Consider the following 22,590-nt stretch of genomic DNA (forward strand, 5'->3'; position numbering starts at 1 on the left):
GCTCTCCTTCCTTCTGACAAAAAACCTCATCATTTCCTTCAAGAGGAGTCACAGGAATCCCAGCCTAGGCCCCTGAGGTGACAAACTAGTGGTGCTTTAAGGAACTTTTGTTTGAAAACTTAATTTACCTTTTGGGATTCTTTTTAATACATTTAAGTTTCTATATAATATAAAATGAAAGGTTGAGTTACCCTGTATTCAGAACTATCTGATAGTTGGCATCAGTGCTTATTAATTCTTGGAACTGAAGTGTAACTTAATTTCAATAAGAAGGTGGTAGTATGACTGTATATCCAGGGTTTTTATTACTATCAAGCTATAAAAGAAAATTGATAAGTATTTGGCTTTGAAAGTCATAGTAGTTCTATCAATACTTTCTAGGTGTATGTGATAAATATTAAATACTTCATATGTTATTTCTCTTGTTAATATGTTTGCCTGCAGTAAAAAATAATAGATGAAAAAACTGGAGGCCGATCTATAACTTTAGATGAACAAAGTTATTTAACTAAGATGATCTTTATTCATGCTTCTCTCTATTGCTTGCTTTGCACAGGAAGGAGTTGCAGGAGCTGCAGAATCTGTACAAACAGAACAGTGCACATACAGCACAGCAAGCAGAACTGATCCAACAGCTTCAGCTTCTGAATATGGACACACAGAAGGTACTGAGGAACCAGGAAGATGTTCACACAGCTGAAAGTATATCATATCAAAAAGTACGCTTTTATTCTGTCATAAAAATGTAAATTTATATGTGTGAACTTATAAAAATATATAGAATTCAAATTTTTGCACATTTCAATATTGCTTTATTACTCCCTTTTATATTGCTTCTTCAAAATTAAAAATGAAATATGATTCAATTTGGTAATATTCAAAATTATGTGAGTATTTTTATGGCTGTTAAGGCCGAAACATTTAAAATATACATGCAAATTTATTCTGTAGGATATTGTTTTTATAAATTGGAGTTTTGATATCTACTATGAAACATACTAGAACTGTAGTCCTCAAACCAGGAAGGATTTGGAGAATGGGATTATTCAGCCTTCTATGATGAGAAATTATTCAACAAGTATGATTCTAGTTTATGACCTAAAGCAGTCTTTCAGTTGTAGAATTTGCACATTATTTTATTGGCAAATCTGCACAAACACAAATGGGTATGCTGATGAGGTCTTTAGGATCAATATTTTCCAAGGATCTTTCTCTTTATTTTGTGTGTTTCTTTTAAGTAGTCATTTTACTTTACAGTTGTTTAAGGAGCCCCTCAAGAAGGCTTACCCAGATATTTAGGTATGCTGACACAGCAGCAATACTTACAGCTAGTAATTAAAAAACACTTTTATTGAATTCTTTATGTTTTGTGTGGTGTACACATTTATAGAAATAATTTATTTTCTACACAGATCAACCCTATGAGATTGATGTTATTTCCTCTTAATAGTTGAGGCAGCCAAGGCTTAGAGAGGTTAAATGGTGCAGTCTATGTTATTTGGGGATTATTTCTGTCTAAGCTTACTCTTCTCCTAAAAAAGCACTGTGGAAATTCAACATCTATAATTAATATGAAATAAATAACTATTAAGTAAACTTTAAACACATACTTTCAAATGATGCTTTGTAACTGTGGTTTTTCGACTAAATTCTGTGTTTCCTTCGAGTTTCTGTCAGGACGAGGATGACACCAAGCATCAGGGTAGTGTCCATCCTCTCCACTTTGAATAGAACAGCTCCACCTTTTTGTTTTATACAGCGGGATGGCCCATTATGCTTTTGTTTCTAAACCAGACTCCGTTGATAAATTGACTTGAAAAATTGGACCTTATTAGTAACTTTAACTCTTTTCTCTTTTTCACTGTGTAGGTGTTTAACGCAAACCTTTCTTTCTCTTTCTTGATTTTTGCTTGAAAGTCCCTAACCCATGGCAAGTTATATTAAAATATGTCTTTAGGGTTGCTTGTTGTTAAAGTTCATAACTCTTTTCTCTCATGTGCAAATACTTTGCTGTTTCTCCTCTCAGTTAGCAAGAGAGAACTTGGTAAGGTGGAAGAAAAAGGCAGTGTTTCCTTTGCTATTTACTTTTTCAATCTTTTGTTCTAAGATTCCTTTTTCAGCTTTGCTTAACTTAAAATTTAAGATAAATTGTTTCAGCCTTAATTCTACTTTTTGGTTGATCCTCCTTAGCAGCCTTTGCAGAGAGCAACCATTTTTTTAATACCCTACCTGAGAACTTTTGTAGATTCTATATCATTTCAAACAACTGAATACTTAAGCATTTTTATTTGAAGTGATTATTACCAAAGTAATACATGCTTGTGATAAATTTTCAAAAAATTCAGAAGCGTATAAAAAAATAAAGTTCTCTGCCCTCCTGCCTGAAGCCATTGCCCCAGACTTTACTGCTCTTAATATTTGAGAGTGTATCCTAGAGTCCCTCTAGAAGAACAGAATATTTTAAAATTATTTCATCTTTTTAATTATATAAGAATTACATAAATATATTATTATAAAAATTTGAAATGATATAGAAGTACTGATAATGCTAATATAACAGATTTGAGTTCTCTTCCACTCATCCCAGTTCATTTCATTCCCCTCCCCAGGGGTAATCATCTGAGTAGTCATTCCAGACCTTTTCATGCATTATATACTGTGTCTGTGTACATATATACATATCACCAATCTAGGTATCTTACATTTTTAATATTAATTAATTTATCCTATCCTTATTGTTCGTTAACTTGCTGTTTTCAAATAATATGCCTTGAGTATATTTCCATGACAGTATGTATAGCTCTTGCTCTCCTCCTCCTCCCCATGCTCCAACAGAAACATGTAAAGTACAGCGTGGATTTACCAGAGTATAATTTGATTACTGAGGTCTCCCTCCTCAACTTTTTTTTATAAACTTCAGAAGGAGGCATTCCACATCTCTTCTACGGTGTCAGTTTTCCCTACTGGATCATTTCTAACCACATAAAAACATGCTGTTGTGTCTCTGATCTGCATGGAAGACCAAAACAATTAAGCAACAACAAAAAACCTGTCTTGACCTTACTATATTCCTTTCCTTCCCTTCCTTTCTTTCCTTTTCCAGCAATATTCCTTGCAAGAGTTAACTTGTCTCAAAGTTCTCTTCTTCCATTCTCTTTTGAACCTATTCCAATCAAGTTTTTGCCCCTTTCACGCCACTAAAATTTCTCTTTGCAGAATCATTTGTGACTCCCATATTGCTGAATTCAGTAATCTTTTAGCAGTCTTCATCTTACCTCACTTACCAGCAACATTGTCACAGTCGATGACTCTGTCCTTTGAAACCCTTTTTTTCCCTTCTGGCTTACAGCATATAACAGTTGTATGATTTTCTTCTTTCAGTTTCTAGCTGTTTCTTTTCTGTTGCTTTCTAGTCTTCCTTAGTCACCCTGTCCTCTAAATGTTAAAATGTTCCAAGCCAAAATCTTAGGACCTCTTTTTTTTCCCTCTCTTTAAATTCATACCCTAGGTGATTTTATCTACTCACCTAGGCTTTCAAAACCATACTGTCTATATGCTGATCACTCCCAGATTTGATTATCTGCTCTGGATCTCTTCCCTGAACTCTAGGAAAGAGTATATCTAATCGCCTACTTAGCATCTTTTAACTTGATGCCTAACGGGCATCTCAGACTTCACATGTTCAAAACTAAGCTATTGTTTGCCCTGCTTTCAGAGGGTGTCTGGAATCCTACTACTTCCCACTACCCCTGCTGTGACCACTAACTTGCATTACCTGAATGTTTGCAGTAGTTTCCTACTTCGTTTCTTTGCTCCCGACCTTACCCACTTTGAGTTTATTCTCAACATAGATGCCAGAATGTTCTTGCTAAAACTTAGTAAGTCAAATCAGGTCATTCCTCTCTTAAATTACCTCCACTGGTTTCTTGTCTGATTAAAAGTAAAAGCCGAAGTCCTTACTACAACCTGTGAGACTCTACATGATCTGGCTCTGCATTACCCCTCTTATCTCATCTTTGCCTTCGCTTCTTAATCTCTCTGCTTTGGCCACATTTAACTTTGTTTTTTCACTTGAACATACCAGGTATTCTTCACCCTCAAGGTCTTTGCACTGGGTTCCACTGCCTGAAATCTCTTCCCCCAGTTATCTGCATAGATGACCTTTTTACTGCCTTTATTCTTCACCTCTCACAGCTTAAATCAGTTCTTTATCATGAAGATTAACATAGCTAGCTTAAAATGTTTGCACCCCTGTATTACAACTGGCCAATAGAACATCTTGTCTTTTTAACGTCAGTTGGAGTTTTGTATTGGTATGTGATTATATCATTTAGTTTCCCATATGTTTTTATATTGTTTTTCCTCTTAGACTATTAAAATAACTTGAGGGCAATGAGTATGTCATATATAGACCATATGTGTAAATATATAGACATAACTATTTTATTGATTATTAATAAATTTGGATATATGTTTTGAAACAGCTTTACAATGAGTTACATATTTGGTTTGAAACCACAAAATCAAGTGAAGCTATGCTCCGACAAAGTGTTGTTAATCTTCAGGATAAGCTATTTCAAAAAGAGCGGGAAAACGCTAAATTAAAAGAAAAGCTTCAGGAGTCACAAGGAGCACTCTATCCTTTACCTCAAGAATGTGATTCAGACCACTCAGAACAGGTGAGACATTTTCTAAAAATGTTACCCAGTATAATATCATATTAAATTTTCTAGTATAATTGACTAAAACACAAAAATTGAATAAATTTGCATATATTAGAATATAAGTGTGGCAGATTTATGTTGTGCTATTTTTTGTACTCTGTAGACATAAATATTATATACAATGTGGATTCATATAGAAATGCATATAGAAACACAGGGTGTATCTGGTATAGTTATTGGGATGAAACATTTGGCTGATATATGATAATGAAGAGGAAATTAATAGGTCATGTCCACTTCGAGACGTTTTATTGAATGGGGTAATGGAATGAGAAGAGTATTGAATAGAAAGTCGCATAAAAGTACTTGCCATAATTCCTGGTATGTGGTAGTTAATACCATTTAATCCCAGTTCTATCACTATCTTGATATATGATTTTGGACAGATCAGTTGACGTTTCTACCTATTCTTGTCCTATTAAGTGAGGTAGTACAAATGTATAGATAAATATGCAGATTCAGGATTCAAATAAACCTGGGATCAAATTATAGCTTTGCCTGTGACCTTTGTGAACTTGAGCAAATTTCTTAACCCTTTAGCCAAAGTTTCTTCACAAATAAAATGTTGATATTAATAGTATCTTTGTCATAAGAGTTTTGTGAGGATTAATGAGGTATAATGCATGTCAAATGCAGAGCCTGTCACATAGAAAATATCCAGTGGTACCTCTTTTAGATAATTTTCAAGGTAACTGTCATCTCTAAATATGTATTATAAAACAATCTTATTCCTATAAAGTTATTTGTTTTTAAGGCACTCAGTACTTCAAGTGTTAGAATTTAAAGAAATGAAATTAACACAAGTACGTAATTGGGAGCTTAAATGTTTATTAATGATCCTTTAACTTTAATGATCCAGTAATTTTTCAACCCAGCATATTTTGTCTTGCTAACAACTCAAACATAAGATTTTTTAATTTGTATTGTATTATATTGAATTTTTTGGACATCAGGTGCACAGAATTGGGTTAGTCATAAGATTTGTATCATGACACAGTATTATGTTACATGCATATTTATTTTAATTGTTACTTTTTTGTTATAATAAACACTGTTGGTCCCACCAACTAATTCAAGGGTAGGAAATTACTAATAACTTATATCTACTTGTATCCTTCACCCTTTACTGGTACCCTGATTCTCTCACCAGAGGTAACTACTGAACTATTGATCATTTTGATTATTTTTTAGAAAGTTTTATCTCATATAAATTTATGAGGAAATAGAATATTGTTTAGTTTTGCCATTTATAAAAATGTTTCAAATTGTATTGTTTCCTGGGATTTGGCAATTTTGACTCATCACTGTGTTAAGATTCATCTATGATGTTTTGTATAACTTCATTTATTTTGACTGATATAAAATATTCTGTTATATGTGATTATATCATAACTACTTGTCCATTCATTTGTAGATGAGTATTAGGGTTATTTCCAGTTTTTTGCTGTTATGAATAATGCTGCAATTGACATTTTTGTACATGACTCTTAGTACACACCTGCATGCATTTTTGTGGATTAACTATCTCAGAATGGAAATCCTAGGTCTAGGGTGTGAAAATGTAAACTTTCACAAAATACTGGTCACTTATTTTTCAAAGTGGTTTTCATCAATTTTACTCATATCAACAATGCATTTGGCTGTATTTCCTACAATTACTAGTCAAGTGAGTGCCCTCCTCTGCAAAATGTCTATTTATGTCTTTTATCCATTCTTGTACTGGATTTTTTTCTTATTGATTTGTAAAAGTTCTTTAAATGTCCTTGATATTAATCTCTAGTAAGTTAAATGTGTGGCAAGTATCTTCTCTCAGTGTGTACCTTGTCTTTTCATTTTCTTTAACATGTCATATGATAAACAGAAATTCTTAATTTTAATTTAGAAAATTTAATCTTTTATACTTAGAGCTCATTTAAGAAATTCTTCCCTACCCCAAATATGGAAATATTTGCACCTCTGTTTCCTTCAAAAAGTTTTAAAGCTTTGTTTATGTCATTTATGTTCATAATTCATTCGGAATTGTATTTCACATACAGTATAAGGTAAGGATCCATTTTTATTTATTTATTTTTCCCCAAATAGTAGCCAGTTTTTCCAAATCAACCCATTGGATGATCCACTTTTTTTCTTGTGTAGTGCTGGTCTACCTCTATCATATATCCTAGTTCAGTATATTGAGTTTCTTTCTAGACTCTTTTCTCTATATTCCTGGATAATGTTACATCATCTTAATCAGTATAGCTTCATAGTAAGTTTTTATATCTGGTAGATTACTTTCTTACTGTTCTGTAAAGTGTCTTGGCCATGTTGGCACTTAGCACTATAACTTTAAGGATAATTTAGTTTCATGAAAACACTTGAAATTTTTTGTAAATGATTTTATTGAAGTGTAACATACAAATACTAAAGTGTACAGACCTTAAGTGTTTAACTCAATGACGTTTCACAAATTGAACACATCCATATAAATACCACTCAGATCAAGATGTAGAATATTACCAGTATTCAGTAAACCTCCATAATGTTCCTAATTAGTGGCTACCCCTACAATGTAACCAGCTTTGTCTTCTATCATCATTGATTAGTTTTGCTTCTTTTTGAAACTTACAGTATTTTACCTTTAAACACTCTATATGCTATGGGGTTTTTTTGTAAATGTCGTTTATCGTATTAGGAAGTTCCCATCTAGTCACAGTTTGAAAGCTTTTTCATGAACAGGTATTAATTGTATACAATGTCTTTTAAGATAATGCTAGGGTTTTTCTCATGTATTCTGTTAACATGGTTATTACATTGATTGTTTTTCAATTATTAATTCAGTTTTGTATTCTTTGAAATAAACCTAACTTTGTTGTAATGTTTTATTATTTTCATATTGCTGGATTCAATTGGCTAATATTTTTCTTAGGATTTTTACATCTATATTTATGAGGGATATTGGGCTGTACTTTTCCTTCCTTGAATGTTTCTTGTTAGATTTTATCAAGGTGATGCTGGTGTCCTAATATGAATTGCAAAGTATTCTCTCTTTTTTACTTCACTAGAAGAGTTTGTATAAAACATATTTCTTTCTTATTAAACACTGAATGCTCTCCTTCTAACATAAGGAACAAGTCAGTTATATTCAACATTGTACTGGAGATTCTAACTACAGTAAGGCAAGAAACAAATAAAATCATGCTGATTAGAAATAAGGAAGTAAAACTCTTTTTATTCACAGAACCTGAGCATCCGTATACAAAGTGTACTGAATCTATGATGAAACAACTAGAAATAGTAGAAAAATTTAGCAGTGTTGCAAGATACCATCAATTTACAAAAGTCAATTATATATCTAAATATTAGAAACAAATAATTAGAAATTGAAATTGAAAAAGACCATTTATAAGAATATCAAAACTTGTGTAATAATTAAGGATAAATTTGATAAAATATGAAAAGTACAAAACATACCAGAGGGAAATTAAAAGACATATGTAAGTGGACAGCTAGGCCAAGTTCATGAATCAGAAGATACAATGTTGTCAAAATGTCAGTTCTCCCCAAATTGATCTATTTATTATGTAATCCCAATCAAAATTCCAGAAAGCTATAGTTTTTAGATAAATACAAGCCAATTCTAAAATTTATAGGGAAATGCAAGGGACCTAAAAGAGCAAAATAAAGTATTGGGTTAGCTAAAAAGTTCATTTGGGTTTTTCTATAAGATGTTATGGAAAACCCTGAACGAACTTTTTGACCAACCAAATAGTAAAACATAAAGTTGGAGGACTTAACACTACCCAATTTTGAGACCTATTTATCAAGCTAAAAAAGAAAAAATGGTGTGGTATTGGCGTAATGATTGACAAAATAATTGGTATAACAGAATAGAGTCCAGAAAAATACCCACTAATACATGTTGCTGTATAGTACCTCTTGAAATGCGGGTACTGCAAGTCACTTTGTTCTTTTTCAAGGATGCTCTGTAGACTCTTGCTCTACTGCTTTTTTATAGAACTTTTAGTATTAGCTTGTCAACTTTACAAATAAATATTCAGTTAGAAATGTTTCTAATTTCCCTTGTAATTTTCTTTTTGCCCCTTTGGTTATTAGAAAATGCGTTATTTACTTTTGAAATGTTTGTGTTTTTTCCTTGTATATCTTATTTTTATTCACTTCTCATATACTTCCATTATGGTCAGAGATAGTGTTCTATAAGATTACTGTATTTGGAAATTTATTGAGACTTGTTGTATGGTCCAGCATATAGTTTTGATGAATGTACTATTTATACCTGAAAATAATTTTTAATCTGCAGGTATTGACTGGGGTGTTCCTTAAATATCAATATTAATTTTGTCATTGCGGTTGACAGTGTTCAGATCTTCTGTCTTTAGTGATTTTTATCCTTAGTTTTTAAATCAGTTTTGCTTTCAGTTGCTGAGAGAGGTGTTAAAATCTTCCAGTATGATTGTAGATTTTTCTGTTTTCCCTTTAGTTTGTCAACTTTTGCTTCATGTATTTTAAAACTGTTTTATTAGGGGCATATATATTTATGATTGTCATTTCTTTCTAATTAAATGAACCCTTTGCTATTGTAAAATGTCACTTTTAACTATAATAATATTCTGTTGACTTGAAATCTAATTTTATGATGTTAATATAGCCAATCAGTCTCTTTAATGGTTACATTTTCCATGGGAGGATTACCTTTTTCTTATTCTTTAAATTTCCATCTATAGGTGTCTTAATATTTAAAGTGTGTATACAGAGTAAGATTCTGTTTTTTATTCATTCTGACAATTTCTTCCATTTCATTGCAGCATTAGTGCACTTAAATTTAATTATTAATATGGTTGGGTTTAGGTGTACCATCTTACCATTTGTTTTCCATTTGTCCTATTTTTTGTTCCTCTGTTCCCATTTCCTTCCTTTTTCTGGATTAATTGACTGTTTATATATTTTTAAAAAGCAATTTAAAAACATCACTTTTCTGTCTTCTGGACTCCACTGTTTCTCACAGTATCACTGGAAATTTGTTTCATTGTTCACTTAAATGTGATCTGTCAGTTTTGGCTGGCTTTTTTCCTGAATATTTAACCTTTGGTTTTAAGCACTTTAACTGTGATGTTCCCAGGTATGATTTTCATTGTAGTCATCCTTCTTGCAGTTTGATAAGCTTCTTTTTTTTTTTTTAAGGTTAAACTTTATTTATTATCCATATTCTATTTCCTGGGGATTTAAAAAAAATTTTAACAACTTTATTGAAGTATAATTGCTTTACAATATTGTGTTAGTTTCTGATATATAACAAAGTGAATCAGCTATATGTATACATATATCCCCATATCCCCTCCCTCTTGTGTCTCCTTCCCACCCTACCTATCCCACCCCTTTAGGTGGTCACAAAGCACTGAGCTGATCTCTCTGTGCTATGCAGCTGCTTCCCACTAGCTATCTATATTACATTTGGTAGTGTATATATGTCAGTGCTACTCTTTCACTTCATCCCAGCTTACCTTTCCCGCTCCCCGTGTCCTCAAGTCCATTTTCTACATCTGCATCTTTATTCCTGTCCTGCCACTAGGTTCATCAGAACCATTTTTTTTTAAAGATTCCATATGTATGTGTTAGCATACAGCATTTGTTTTTCTCTTTCTGACTTACTTCGCTCCATATGACAGACTCTAGGTCCATCCACCTCACTACAAATAAGTCAATTTCATTTCTTTATTTGATGGAGTAATATTCCATTGTATATATGCGCCACATCTTCTTTATCCATTCGTCTTTCAGTGGACACATAGGTTGCTTCCATGTCCTGGCTATTGTAAATAGTGCTGCAATGAACATTGTGATACATGATACTTCTTGATACTTTTCTCAGGGTATATGCCCAATAGTGGGATTGCTGGGTCATATGGTAGTTCTATTTTTAGTTTTTAAGGAACCTCCATACTGTTCTCCATAGTGGCTATATCAATTTACATTCCCACCAACAGTGCAAGAGGGTTCCCTTTTCTCCACACCCGCTCCAGCATTTATTGTTTGAGATTTTTTGATGATGCCATTCTGACTGGTGTGAGGTGATACCTCATTGTAGTTTTGATTTGCATTTCTCTAATGATTAGTGATGTTGAGCAGCTTTTCATGTGCTTCTTGGCCATCTGTATGTCTTCTTTGGAGAAATGTCTATTTAGATCTTCTGCCCATTTTTGGATTGTGTTGTTTGTTTTTTTAATATTGATCTGCATGAGCTGTTTATATATTTTGGAGATTAATCCTTTGTCTGTTGCTTCATTTGCAAATATTTTCTCCCATTCTGAGGGTTGTCTTTTCATCTTGTTGATGGTTTCCTTTGCTGTGCAAAAGCTTTTAAGTTTCATTCGGTCCCATTTGTTTATTTTTGGTTTTATTTCTCTTACTCTAGGAGGTGGTCAAGACAGATCTTGCTGTATTTATGTCATAGAGTGTTCTGCCTATGTTTTCCTCTAAGAGTTTTATAGTGTCTGGCCTTACATTTAGGTCTTTAATCCATTTTGAGTTTATTTATGTGTATGGTGTTAGGAAGTGTTCTAATTTCATTCATTTACATATAGCTGTCCCGTTTTCCCAGCACCACTTATTGAAGAGGATTTCTTTTCTCCATTGTATATTCTTGCCTCCTTTGTAAAAAAATATGGTAACCATATGTGCGAGGGTTTGTCTCTGGGCTTTGTATCCTGTTTTATTGATCTATATTTCTGTTTTTGTGACAGTACTATACTGTCTTGATTACTGTAGCTTTGTAGTATACTCTGAAGCCCAGTAACCTGATTCCTCCAGCTCTATTTTTCTTTCTCAAGATTGCTTTGGCTATTCGGGGTCTTTTTGTGTTTCCATACAAATTGTGAAATTTTTTGTTCTAGTTCTGTGAAAAATGCCAGTGGTAGTTTGATAGGAATTGCATTGAATCTGTAGATTGTTGTGGCTAGTATAGTCATTTTCACAATGTTGATTCTTCCAATAAAAGAACATGGTATATCTCTCCATCTGTTTGTATCATCTTTAATTTCTTTCATCAGTGTCATCTAGTTTTCTGCATACAGGTCTTTTGTCTCCTTAGGTAGGTTTATTCCTAGGTATTTGATTCTTTTTGTTGCCGTGGTAAATGGAATTGTTTCCTTAATTTCTCTTTCAGATTTTTCATCATTAGTGTATAGGAATGCAAGAGATCTTTGTTTGTTAATTTTGTATCCTGCTAGTTTACCAGATTCATTGATTATTAGCTCAAGTAATTTTCTGGTAGCATCTTTAGGATTCTCTATGTATAGTATCATGTCATCTGCAAACAGTGACAGTTTTACTTCTTCTTTTCCGATTTGGATTCCTTCTTTTCTTTTTCTTCTCTGATTGCTGTGGCTAAAACTTCCAAAACTATGTTGAATAAAGTGGTGAGAGTGGGGAACCTTGTCTTGTTCCTGATCTTAGGGGAAATGGTTTCAGTTTTTCACATTGAGAACGATGTTGGCTGTGGGTTTGTCATGGCCTTTATTACGTTGAGGTAGCTTTCCTCTGTGCCTACTTTCTGCAGAGTTTTTATCATAAATGGGTGTTGAATTTCATTGAAAGCCTTTTCTGCATCTATTCAGATGATCGTATGGTTTTTATCCTTCAATTTTTTAAAATGGTGTATCACATTCATTGATTTGCGAATTTTTAAGAATCCTTGAATTCCTGGGATAAACCCCACTTGAGCATGGTGTATGATCCTTTTAATGTGCTGTTGGATTCTGTTTGCTAGTATTTTGTTGCAGATTTTTGCATCGATGTTCATCAGTGATATTGGCCTGTAGCTTTCTTTTTTGTGACATCTTTGTCTGGTTTTGGTTTCAGGATGATGTTGGCCTTGTATAATGAGTTTGGGAGTGTTCCTCCCTCTGCTATAGTTTGGAAGACTTTGAGAGGATAGGTGTTAGCTCTTCCCTAAATGTTTGATAGAACTCGCCTGTGAAGCCATCTGGTCCTGGGCTTTTATTTATTGGAAGATTTTTAATCACAGTTTCAATTTCATTACTTGTGATTGGTCTGTTTATATTTTCTGTTTCTTGCAGGTTCAGTCTCAGAAGGTTGTGCTTTTCTAAGAAGTCCATTTCTTCTAGGTTGTCCATTTTATTGGCATATAGTTGCTTGTAGTAATCTCTCATGACTCTTTGTATTTCTACAGTGTCAGTTGTTACTTCTCCTTTTTCATCTCTAATTTGTTTATTTGAGTCTTCCCCCCTTTTTTCTTGATGAGTCTGGCTAGTGGTTTATCAATTTTTTTTTAAGGTTTTATTTATTTATTTATTTTTTTGGCTGCATTGGGTCTTCATTGCTGTGCACGGGCTTTGTCTAGTTACAGTGAGCAGGGGCTACTCTTTGTTGCGGTGTGCGGCCATCTTATTGCGGTGGCTTCTCTTGTTGTGAAGCATGGGCTGTAGGTGCGCAGGCTTCAGTAGTTGTGGCACACAGTCTCAGTAGTTGTGGCTCATGGGCTTAGTTGCTCCGCGGCATGTGGGATCTTCCCAGACCAGGACTCAAACCCGTGTCCCCTGCATTGGCAGGCAGATTCTTAACCATCTGTGCCACTAGAGAAGTCCTAATGGTTTATCAATTTTCTTTATCTTCACAACGAACCAGATTTTAGTTTTATTGATCTTTGCTATTGTTTTCTTCATTTCTTTTTCATTTATTTCTGACCTGATCTTTATGATTTCTTTCCTTCTGCTAACTTTGGGGATTTTTTTTGTTCTTCTTTCTCTAACTGCTTTAGGTGTAAGGTTAGGTTGTTTATTTGAGATTTTTCTTGTTTCTTGAGGTAGGATTGTATTGCTATAAGCTTTCCTCTTAGAACTGCTTTTGCTGTATCCCATAGGTTTTGGGTTGTCATGTTTTCATTGTCATTTGTTTCTAGGTATTTTTTGATTTCCTCTTTTATTTCTTCAGTTGTCTCTTGGTTATTTAGTAGTATATTGTTTAGCCTCCATGTGTTTGTATTTTTTACAGTGTTTTTCCTGTAATTGATATCTAGTCTCATAGTGTTATGGTTGGAAAAAGATACTTGATACGTTTTCAATTTTCTTAAATTTACCAAGGTTTGATTTGTGACCCAAGATATGATCTATCCTGGAGAATGTTCCATGAGCAGTAGAGAAGAAAGTGTATTCTGTTGTTTATGGATGGACTGTCTTATAAATATCAATTAAGTCCATCTTGTTTAATGTGTCATTTAAAGCTTGTGTTTCCTTATGTATTTTCATTTTGGGTGATTTTTCCATTGGTGAAAGTGGGGTGTTAAAGTCCCCTACTGTTATTTTGTTACTGTCGATTTCCCCTTTTATGGCTGTTAGCATTTGTGTTATGTATTGAGATGCTCCTATGTTGGGCGCATAAATATTTACAATTGTTATATCTTTTTCTTGGATTGATCCCTTGATCATTATGTAGTGTCCACTTTGTCTCTTGTAATAGTCTTTATTTTAAAGTCTATTTTGTCTGATGTGAGAATTGATACTCCAGCTTTCTTCCGAATTCCATTTGCATGGAATATCATTTTCCATCCACTCACTTTCAGTCTGTATGTATCCCTAGTTGTGAAGTGGGTCTCTTGTAGACAGCATATATACAGATCTTGATTTTGTATCCATTCAGCCAGTCTCTGTCTTTTGGTTGACGTATTTAATCCATTTACATTTAAGGTAATTATCAATATATTACTTCCTATTACCATTTTCTTAATTGTTTTGGTTTTGTTGTTGTAGGTCTTTTCCTGCTCTTGTGTTTTCTGCCCAGAGAAGTTCCTTTAGCATTTCTTGTAAGGCCGGTTTTGTGTTGTTGAATTCTCATAGCTTTTACTTGTCTTTAAAGGTTTTAATTTTTCCGTCAAATCTGAATGAGATCCTTGCTAGGTAGAGTAATCTTGGTTGTAGGTTCTTCCCTTTCATCACTTTAAATATGTCCTGCCACTTCATTCTGGCTTGCAGAGTTTCTGCTGAAAGATCAGCTGTTAACCTTATGGGGGATTCCCTTGTATGTTATTTGTCGCATTTCCCTTGCTGCTTTCAATATTTTTTCTTGTATTTAATTTTTGATAGTTTGATTAACATGTGTCTTGGCATGTTTCTCCTTGGATTTATCCTGTATGGGACTCCCTGTGCTTCCTGGATTTGATTGACTATATTTCCTTCCCATATTAGAGAAGTTTTCAACTATAATCTCTTCAAATATTTTCTCATTCCCTTTCTTTTTATCTTCTTCTGGGACCCCTATCATTTGAATGTAGGTACATTTAATGTTGTCCCAGTGGTCTCTGAGAATGTCCTCAATTCTTTTCATTCTTTTCTGTGTATTCTGCTCTATGGCAGTTATTTCCTCTATCTAATCTTCCAGGTCACTTATCTGTTCTTCTGCCTCAGTTATTCTGCTATTGATTCCCTCTAGAGAATTTTTAATTTCATTTATTGTGTTGTTCATCATTGTTTGTTTGCTCTTTGGTTCTTCTGCATCCTTGTTAAACATTTCTTGTATTTTGTCCATTCTGTTTCCAAGATTTTGAATCATCTTTACTATCATTACTCTGAATTGTATTTCAGGTAGACTGCCTATTTCCTCTTCATTTGTTTGGTCCGGTGAGTTTTTACCTTGTTCTTTCATCTGCTGCGTATTTCTCTGTCTTCTCATTTTATTTAATTTACTGTGTTTGGTGTCTCCTTTTCACAGGCTGCAGGTTTGTACTTCCCGTTGTTTTTGGTGTCTGCCCCCAGTGAGTGAGATAGTTTCTGTGGCTTCTGTAGGCTTCTTGGTAGAGGGGACTAGTGCCTGTGTTCTGGTGGTTGGGGTTGATCTTGTCTTTCTGGTGGGCAGGGTCATATACGGTAGTGTGTTTTTTGGTGTTTATGGACTTATTATGATTTTAGGCAACCTCTGTGCTAATGGGTGGGGTTGTGTTCCTGACTTGCTAGTTGTCTGGCATAGGGCGTCCAGCACTGGAGTTTGCTGGCCATTGGGTGGAGCTGGGTCTTAGCATTGAGACGGAGATCTGTGGGAGAGCTCTCGCCGATTGACATTACATCGGGTAGGGAAGTCTCTAGTGCTCCAGTGTTCTGAACTCAGCTCTCCCACCTCAGACGCTCAGGCCTGACACCAGGCTGGAGCACCAAGACCCTGTCAGCAACACGGCTCAGAAGAAAAGGGAGGGGGAAAAAATAAATAAAATAAATAAATAAATTTAAAAATTATTAATATAAAAAAATTAAAAATAATAATTAAGAAAAAAGAGAACAACCAAACCAATAAACGAATACACCAATGATAACAAATGCTAAAAACTAAACTGAGATAAACATAAAAATAAGAAACAATTCAGTCACGGACAGCAAACCCCAAGTCTACCGTTGCTTCCAAAGTCCACTGCCACAATCTTGGGTGATTCATTGTCTATTTAGGTATTCCACAGATGCAGGGTACATCACGTTGATTGTGGGGATTTAATCCACTGCTCCTGATGCTGCACGGAGAAATATCCCTTTCTTATCTTTGTTCGCACAGCTCCTGGGGTTCAGCTTTGGTTTTGGCCCCACCTCTGCATGTAGGCTGCCCTCAGGCATCTGTTTCCCACACAGACAGGAGGGGGTTAAAGCAGTGGCTTATTAGGGGTTCTTGCTCATTCAGGCTGGGGAGTGGGAGGGGAACAGTAGTTATAATTGGAATGCTAGGCGAGCCTGTGGCAGCAGAGGCCTGTATGGCATTGCACCATCCTGAGGTGCACCATGTATTCTCCTTGGGAAATTGTCCCTGGATCACGGGACCCTGGCAGTGGTGGGCTACACAGGCTCCTGGGGTGGGTGGTGTGGATAGTGTTGTGTGCTTGCACGCAGGATTCTTGGTGGCTGCAGCAGCAGCATTAGCAGTTGATGCCTGTCTCTGGGGTCCGAGCTGAAAGCCATGGCTCGCGCCCATCTCTGGAGTTCGCTTAGGTGGTGCTCTGCCATTTGTGGGCAGACGGGGAAGGAATCCCCTCTCCTCGTGCACCCGAAAACAATGGTCTCTTGCCTGTTATGCAGGTCCAGAATTTTTTGCAGACTCCCGCCCAGCTAGCTGTGGAGCACTAGCCCCCTTCAGCTGTGTTCACGCAGCCAGTCCATCCACTCCCTAGGATCTGACCTACGAAACCCGAGCCTCAGCTCCCAGCCTCCATCCTCCCCAGCGGGTGAGCAGAGAAGCCTCTCAGGCTAGTGAGTACTTGTTGGCCCTGATCCTCTGTGCAGGAATCTCTCCACTTTGCCCTCTGAACCCTCGTTGCTGCACTTTCCTTTGTGCTCCGAAGCTTCCCCCCTCCACCATCTGCAGTCTCTGCCCGCGAAGGGGCTTCCTAGTGTGTGGAAGCTTTTCCTCCTTTACAGCTCCCTCCCAGAGGTGCAGGTCCTGTCCCTATTCTTTTGTCTCTGTTTTTTCTCTTTTTTTTTTGCCCTACCCAGGTACGTGGGGATTTTCTTGCTTTTTGGGAAGTCTGAGTTTTTCTGTCAGCGTTCAGTAGGTGTTCTGTAGAAGTTGTTCCACATGTAGATGTATTTTTGGTGTATTTGTGGGGAGGAAGGTGATGTCCATGTTTTACTCCTCTGCCATCTTGAAGGCCCCTCTCTCCTGGGAATTCTGATGAGCTTCTTGATTTTTGTAAATAATATATTTTTTACTGAATTGGGGAAATTTTTGACATTACTTTCTGAAACATTTTTCTGACTTCTCTCTCTTCTCCTTTTGAGATTCCTATTTCACTTATGTTAGACTCTTCAGTGTTACCCCAAAGCCCGATGAGTCTCTCTTTTTTTTAATCTTTTAATTTACATTCTTTAGATAATTTATGTTAATTTTTATTCAATTTAAGTGACATTTCTGTTATCTCCAGTTTTTCTGTAAGTCTTTTTCTGTGAATTAATCTTCAAATGTTGTACACTTCAGTTCTACAATTTTCATTTGATTCATTATTGTATCATGTATATATGTGTTGAGTTTTTCTATGTGTTCATATCTTAAAATCATAGTTTTCTTTAGGTCCCTATTACAATAGTTAAAGTAGATTCTTTAAAATTATTACATTTTAATTCTATCTTTTGGGTATTCTTGGATTTAATTAGTAGTGGTTTTCTTTGCTTTGAATATGGGTCATATATTAATGTTTTGTCTGTGTAATGATTTTATATTATTTAGTGTATATAGTAACAGATATTTTTTAGAGACTCTGGTTTCTGTCATATTAGTCATGAGTGCTGAACTATTTCTTTTTCTCCCCCTCCTCTGTCTCTTGAATTCAAATAAGTTAGATGTAAACTCCAAACACTGATTTCCTTCAGGTGGGAACAACTAAGTTGCTTTTAAGTTCTTTTAACCTTATCTGGATTGCTTAGAGGTCTGCCCACTGCATAACTACTTCAGGTGTCAGCCATAGTTTCAGCTGTCACCCTTCCAGAATTTCCATTTTTTCTAGCTGTAGTGGTGGACCTGAACTTTGTCCTATAGTTCTTCAAGCCAGTAAAACTGCAAGTTACTATTGGAATTTTAATCTCCCCACATCATGTCTGTTATGAGCCTCTCTCAGATAAAAATTCACAAAAATGGGAAACTTAGTTAGGCTCTTTTGTTTTCCCAGTATCAATTCTTGTCCATATTTTTCCTGTGTTTGATCATTCTCTGTTACCTGCAGGTAGTTGTTTTTATATTTTGCTCAGAAATGAAACAGTTATATGCGGGAGACTTAATCTGATAGCAATCTACTCAGCTATTATTGTAAATGGAGCTTCCCAGTCTTTAACTTTTTAGTGTATTTTAACTAACTTACTTAACTTACTTTAGAGTGTATTTAATTTTTCATACAGTGGAAGGAACTTAATTCATTCTAACTGCTTTATCTCACTTATTTTTGCTATTGTTATCTTACATTTTAATCCTACATATATATTTACTCTGTAAGCCATTATTATTATTAAAAAATCAGTATTCACTGAGAATTTTTATCCCTTTGAAAGCTCTTCATTCTTTTCTGAAATTCTGTGTTTCCCTCTAGGATCTTTTGCCTTCTGCATTAAGCACTTTTTTTTGGTATTTCTTTTAGTGAGATTCTGCTGACAGTGAATTCTCTCATTTTATATTTATCAGAGAATGCCTTTTTTGCCTTCATTTCTGAATGGTATTTTCAGGTGGTTAGAATTGCAGAATCTTTTTTTCTTCTTTTTTTTTTAAGATGATATGCATTGTCTTCTGGCTTCCATTCTTTGAGTTGAGACGTCATCACTCTCTTTCTCCTTTGAAAGTAATATGTCCATTCTCTGACTACTTTTTATGTTTTCTCTATTTTTGGTTTTCAGCAGTTTTTATATGATTTCTCTAAGTGTGGTGGTGTTTCTGTTTTTTTTGTACTTTCAGGTTTATAAAGTTTTTTTTCTTTATATGCTATTCCTCATTCTTGGAAAATTCTTGCTAAATATCTCTTCACATATGGCTTCTGCATATTCTTTCTCTGTTGTCCTTGTGAGATTTCGATTACGTATTAGACCTTTCCACCATGTGCCATATAGCTTTGGACTCTTGAATATTTTCAAAGGTTTTTTCTCTTTGCTTCAACCTTGATGCTTTCTTCAGTTCATTCATTCTCTCTTCTGTTATGGGTGGTCTGATGTTTCATCCATCTACTAAATTCTTTTTTTTTTTTTTTTTTTTGCGGTATGTGGGCCTTTCACTATTGTGGCCTCTCCCGTTGCGGAGCACAGGCTCTGGACGCGCAGGCTCAATGGCCATGGCTCATGGGCCTAGCCTCTCTGCGGCATGTGGGATCTTCCCGGACCGGGGCACAAACCTGTGTCCCCTGCATCGGCAGGCGGACTCTCAACCACTGCGCCACCAGGGAAGCCCTACTAAATTCTTGAATAGAATGTATATTCTACTTTTATTGGGTGGAGTGTCCTGATTGTCTGTGAGGTCTGTTTGGCTTGCAGTGTTCTTCAAGTCTTGCATTTTTTTGCCTGTCTTCTGTCTTGTTGCTCTACCCTTTATTATTTGTCTATTTCATTCTTCAATTCTGTCCATTTTTGATTCACACATTTTGGGGCTCTGCTGTTAGGTGCATATATATATTTATAATTGGAATATCTTCTTATAGGATTCACTTGTTTATCATTTTAAAATGTCATCTTTATCTGTAGTGACAATTTTTGCCTAAAGTCTATTTTGCCTGATTTTATTTATTGTAATTTCCTCCCACTTTTATTGAGATGTAATTAACATATAACACTGTATTAGTTTAAGGTATAAATGATTTCATATCTGTATATATATTAAAATGATTACCACAATAAGTTTAGTTAATGTCTATCAGCTTACTATTTATCACCTCACTATTTATTTCTTTTGATGAGAACATTTAAGATCTACTGTTTTAGCAACTTTCAAACCTACACTTGAGTATTGTTAACTACAGTTACCGTGCTACACATTCCATCCTCATTACTTAGTTATCTTATAATGAAGTTTGAACTTTTTAACCACCTTCACCCATTATCCCCAGCCCCCACCACCCATCTCTGGCAACCACTTATCTGTTCTCTGTTACCTGTAAGTTTGTTTTTCTTAGATTCCACATATAAATGATATCATACAAGTGTTTGTCTTTCTCTGTCTGACTTATTTCACTTAGCATAATGACTTCAAGTTCCATTTGTCACTAATGGCAAGATTTCTTTCCACATAAAGATTTCCTTTATGTGGCTGAATAATATTCCATTCTGTGTGTGTGTGTGTGTGTGTGTGTGTATACACAAATCCTTTCATCTGTTAATGGACAGTTAGTTTGTTTCTGTGTGTTGATTATTGTAATAAATGCTGCACTGAACATAGGGGTGCAAATGTCTTTTTGAGATGGTTTCTTTCATTTCCTTCAGATATATGTCCAGAAGTGGAATTGTCAGGTCATATGGTAGTTTTATATTTTGAGGAACCTCCATACTGTTTTCCTTAGTGTCTTTACCAATCTACATTCCCATCAACATTGCACAAGGATTCCCTTTTCTCCAACACTTGTTATTTTTTGTCATATGGTAATAGCCATTCCAGCAAGTATGAGGTTTTATCTCCTTCTGGTTTTGATTTGAATTTCCCTGATGATTAATGATGTTGAGCACCTTTTTTCTGGACCTACTGGCCATCTATATGTCTTTTTGGAAAAAATATCTATTCAGATTTTCTGCTTATTTTTAAATTGGATTTTTGTTTTTGTTTTGTCTATTGAGTTATATGAGTTTTTTTAAAATATATTTTGGATATTAACCCTTTATCAAATATATGACTTGCATATATTTTTCCCACTTGGTATGTTGCCTTTTCATTTTATTGGTGATTTCCTTTGTAGTGCAGAAGCTTTTTGGATTGATATAGTCCCACTTTTTCATTTTTGCTTTGTTGCCTTTGCTTTTGGTGTCAAATTCAAAAAATCTTAGCCAAGACTGATGTCTAGCAGCTGAATCATCTGTGCTTTCTTCTAGGAGTTTTATACTTTCATGTCTTACATTCATTTTTAATCCTTTTTGAGTTGATTACTATGTATAGTGTAAGATAGTCTTCCAGTTTCATTCTTTTACACGTGACTGTCCAGTTTTCCCAACGCCATTTTTTGAAGAGACTATAATTTTCCCTTTGTATGTTCTTGACTCCTTTGTCATAAATTAATTGACTGTATATGTGTGTTTTTATTTCTGGGCTCACTATTCTTTTCCATTGATCTATGTTTCAGTTTTTATTGCAACACCTACTGTTTTGATTACTATAGATTTGTAATACAGTTTGAAATAGGGAGTGTGATATTTCCAGCTTTGTTCACCTTTCTCAAGATTGCTTTAGCTATTTGAGGTCATTGTGGTCCCATACAAATTTTAGGGTTCTAGTTCTGTGAAAATGCCATTGAAGTTTTGACGGGGATTGATTTGATCACTTTGTGTACATTTGAGCAATATTAACTCTTCAATCCATGAGTGCAGAGTATCTTTCCATTTATTTGTGTCTTTTTCAGCTTCTTTCACCAATGTCTGATAGTTTCCAGTATACAGGCCTTTCTTCTCCTTAGTTAAATTTATTCCTACGTATTTTATCCTTTTTGTGGCTATTGTAAATGGAATGGTTTTCTTAATTTCATTTTCAGGTAGTTCATTGTTAGTATATACAAACACTGCTGATTTTTGTATATTGATTTTGTGTCCTCCAACTTTACTGAATTTGTTTTTCAGTTCTAACAGTTTTTTTGGTAGAGTTTTCTATACATAGCATCATGTCATCTGCAGATAGAGACAGATTGACTTCATCCTTTCTGATTTGGATGCCTTTTATTTCTTCTTTTGGTTAATTGCTCTGACTAGGACTTCTTGTACTATGTTGAATAGCAGTAGTGAGAGTGGGCACTCTTATCTTGTCCGTGATCTTGGAGGAGAAGCTTTTAGTACTTTATAGTTGAGTATAATGTTACCTATGGACTTGTTCTATATAGCTTTTATTAAATTGAATACATTCCTTATATACTCAGTTTGTTGAGCATTTTTATCACGAATGAATGTTGAATTTTGTCTAGTGCTTTTTCTGCATCTATTGAGATGACTTTTTTCCTTCATTTTGTTAATGTGGTGTATCACATTGATCGATTTGTGGATGTTTGAACCATTCTTATATGCCTAGAATAAATTGGTTTTATGATGGTGTATGTATTTTAATACATTGATAAATTTGGTTAGCTTATATTTTGTTGATGATTTTGCACCTATGTTCATCAATAATATTGGCCTGTATTTGTCTTTTTTGCACTATCCATGTATTGTTTTGATATCAGGGT

The 22,590-nt window shown here is 34.7% G+C and overlaps 1 protein-coding gene across 4 annotated transcripts in view; it reads left to right on the forward strand.

Annotated features, from left to right (window-relative positions):
• The window catches only part of CNTLN (centlein), a 331,593-nt gene that overhangs the window by 139,263 nt on the left and 169,740 nt on the right, over positions 1-22,590 (forward strand). For all 4 annotated transcript variants that reach the window (XM_060300962.1, XM_060300963.1, XM_060300964.1 and 1 more), the window contains 2 exons: positions 561-719; positions 4,485-4,679. In XM_060300962.1, coding sequence (XP_060156945.1) covers positions 561-719; positions 4,485-4,679 — 354 coding nt within the window. The remainder of the gene's footprint in view (positions 1-560; positions 720-4,484; positions 4,680-22,590) is intronic.

This window comes from Globicephala melas, chromosome 6 (assembly GCF_963455315.2).
Source record: "Globicephala melas chromosome 6, mGloMel1.2, whole genome shotgun sequence".
NCBI classification, from domain to species: Eukaryota; Metazoa; Chordata; class Mammalia; order Artiodactyla; family Delphinidae; genus Globicephala; species Globicephala melas.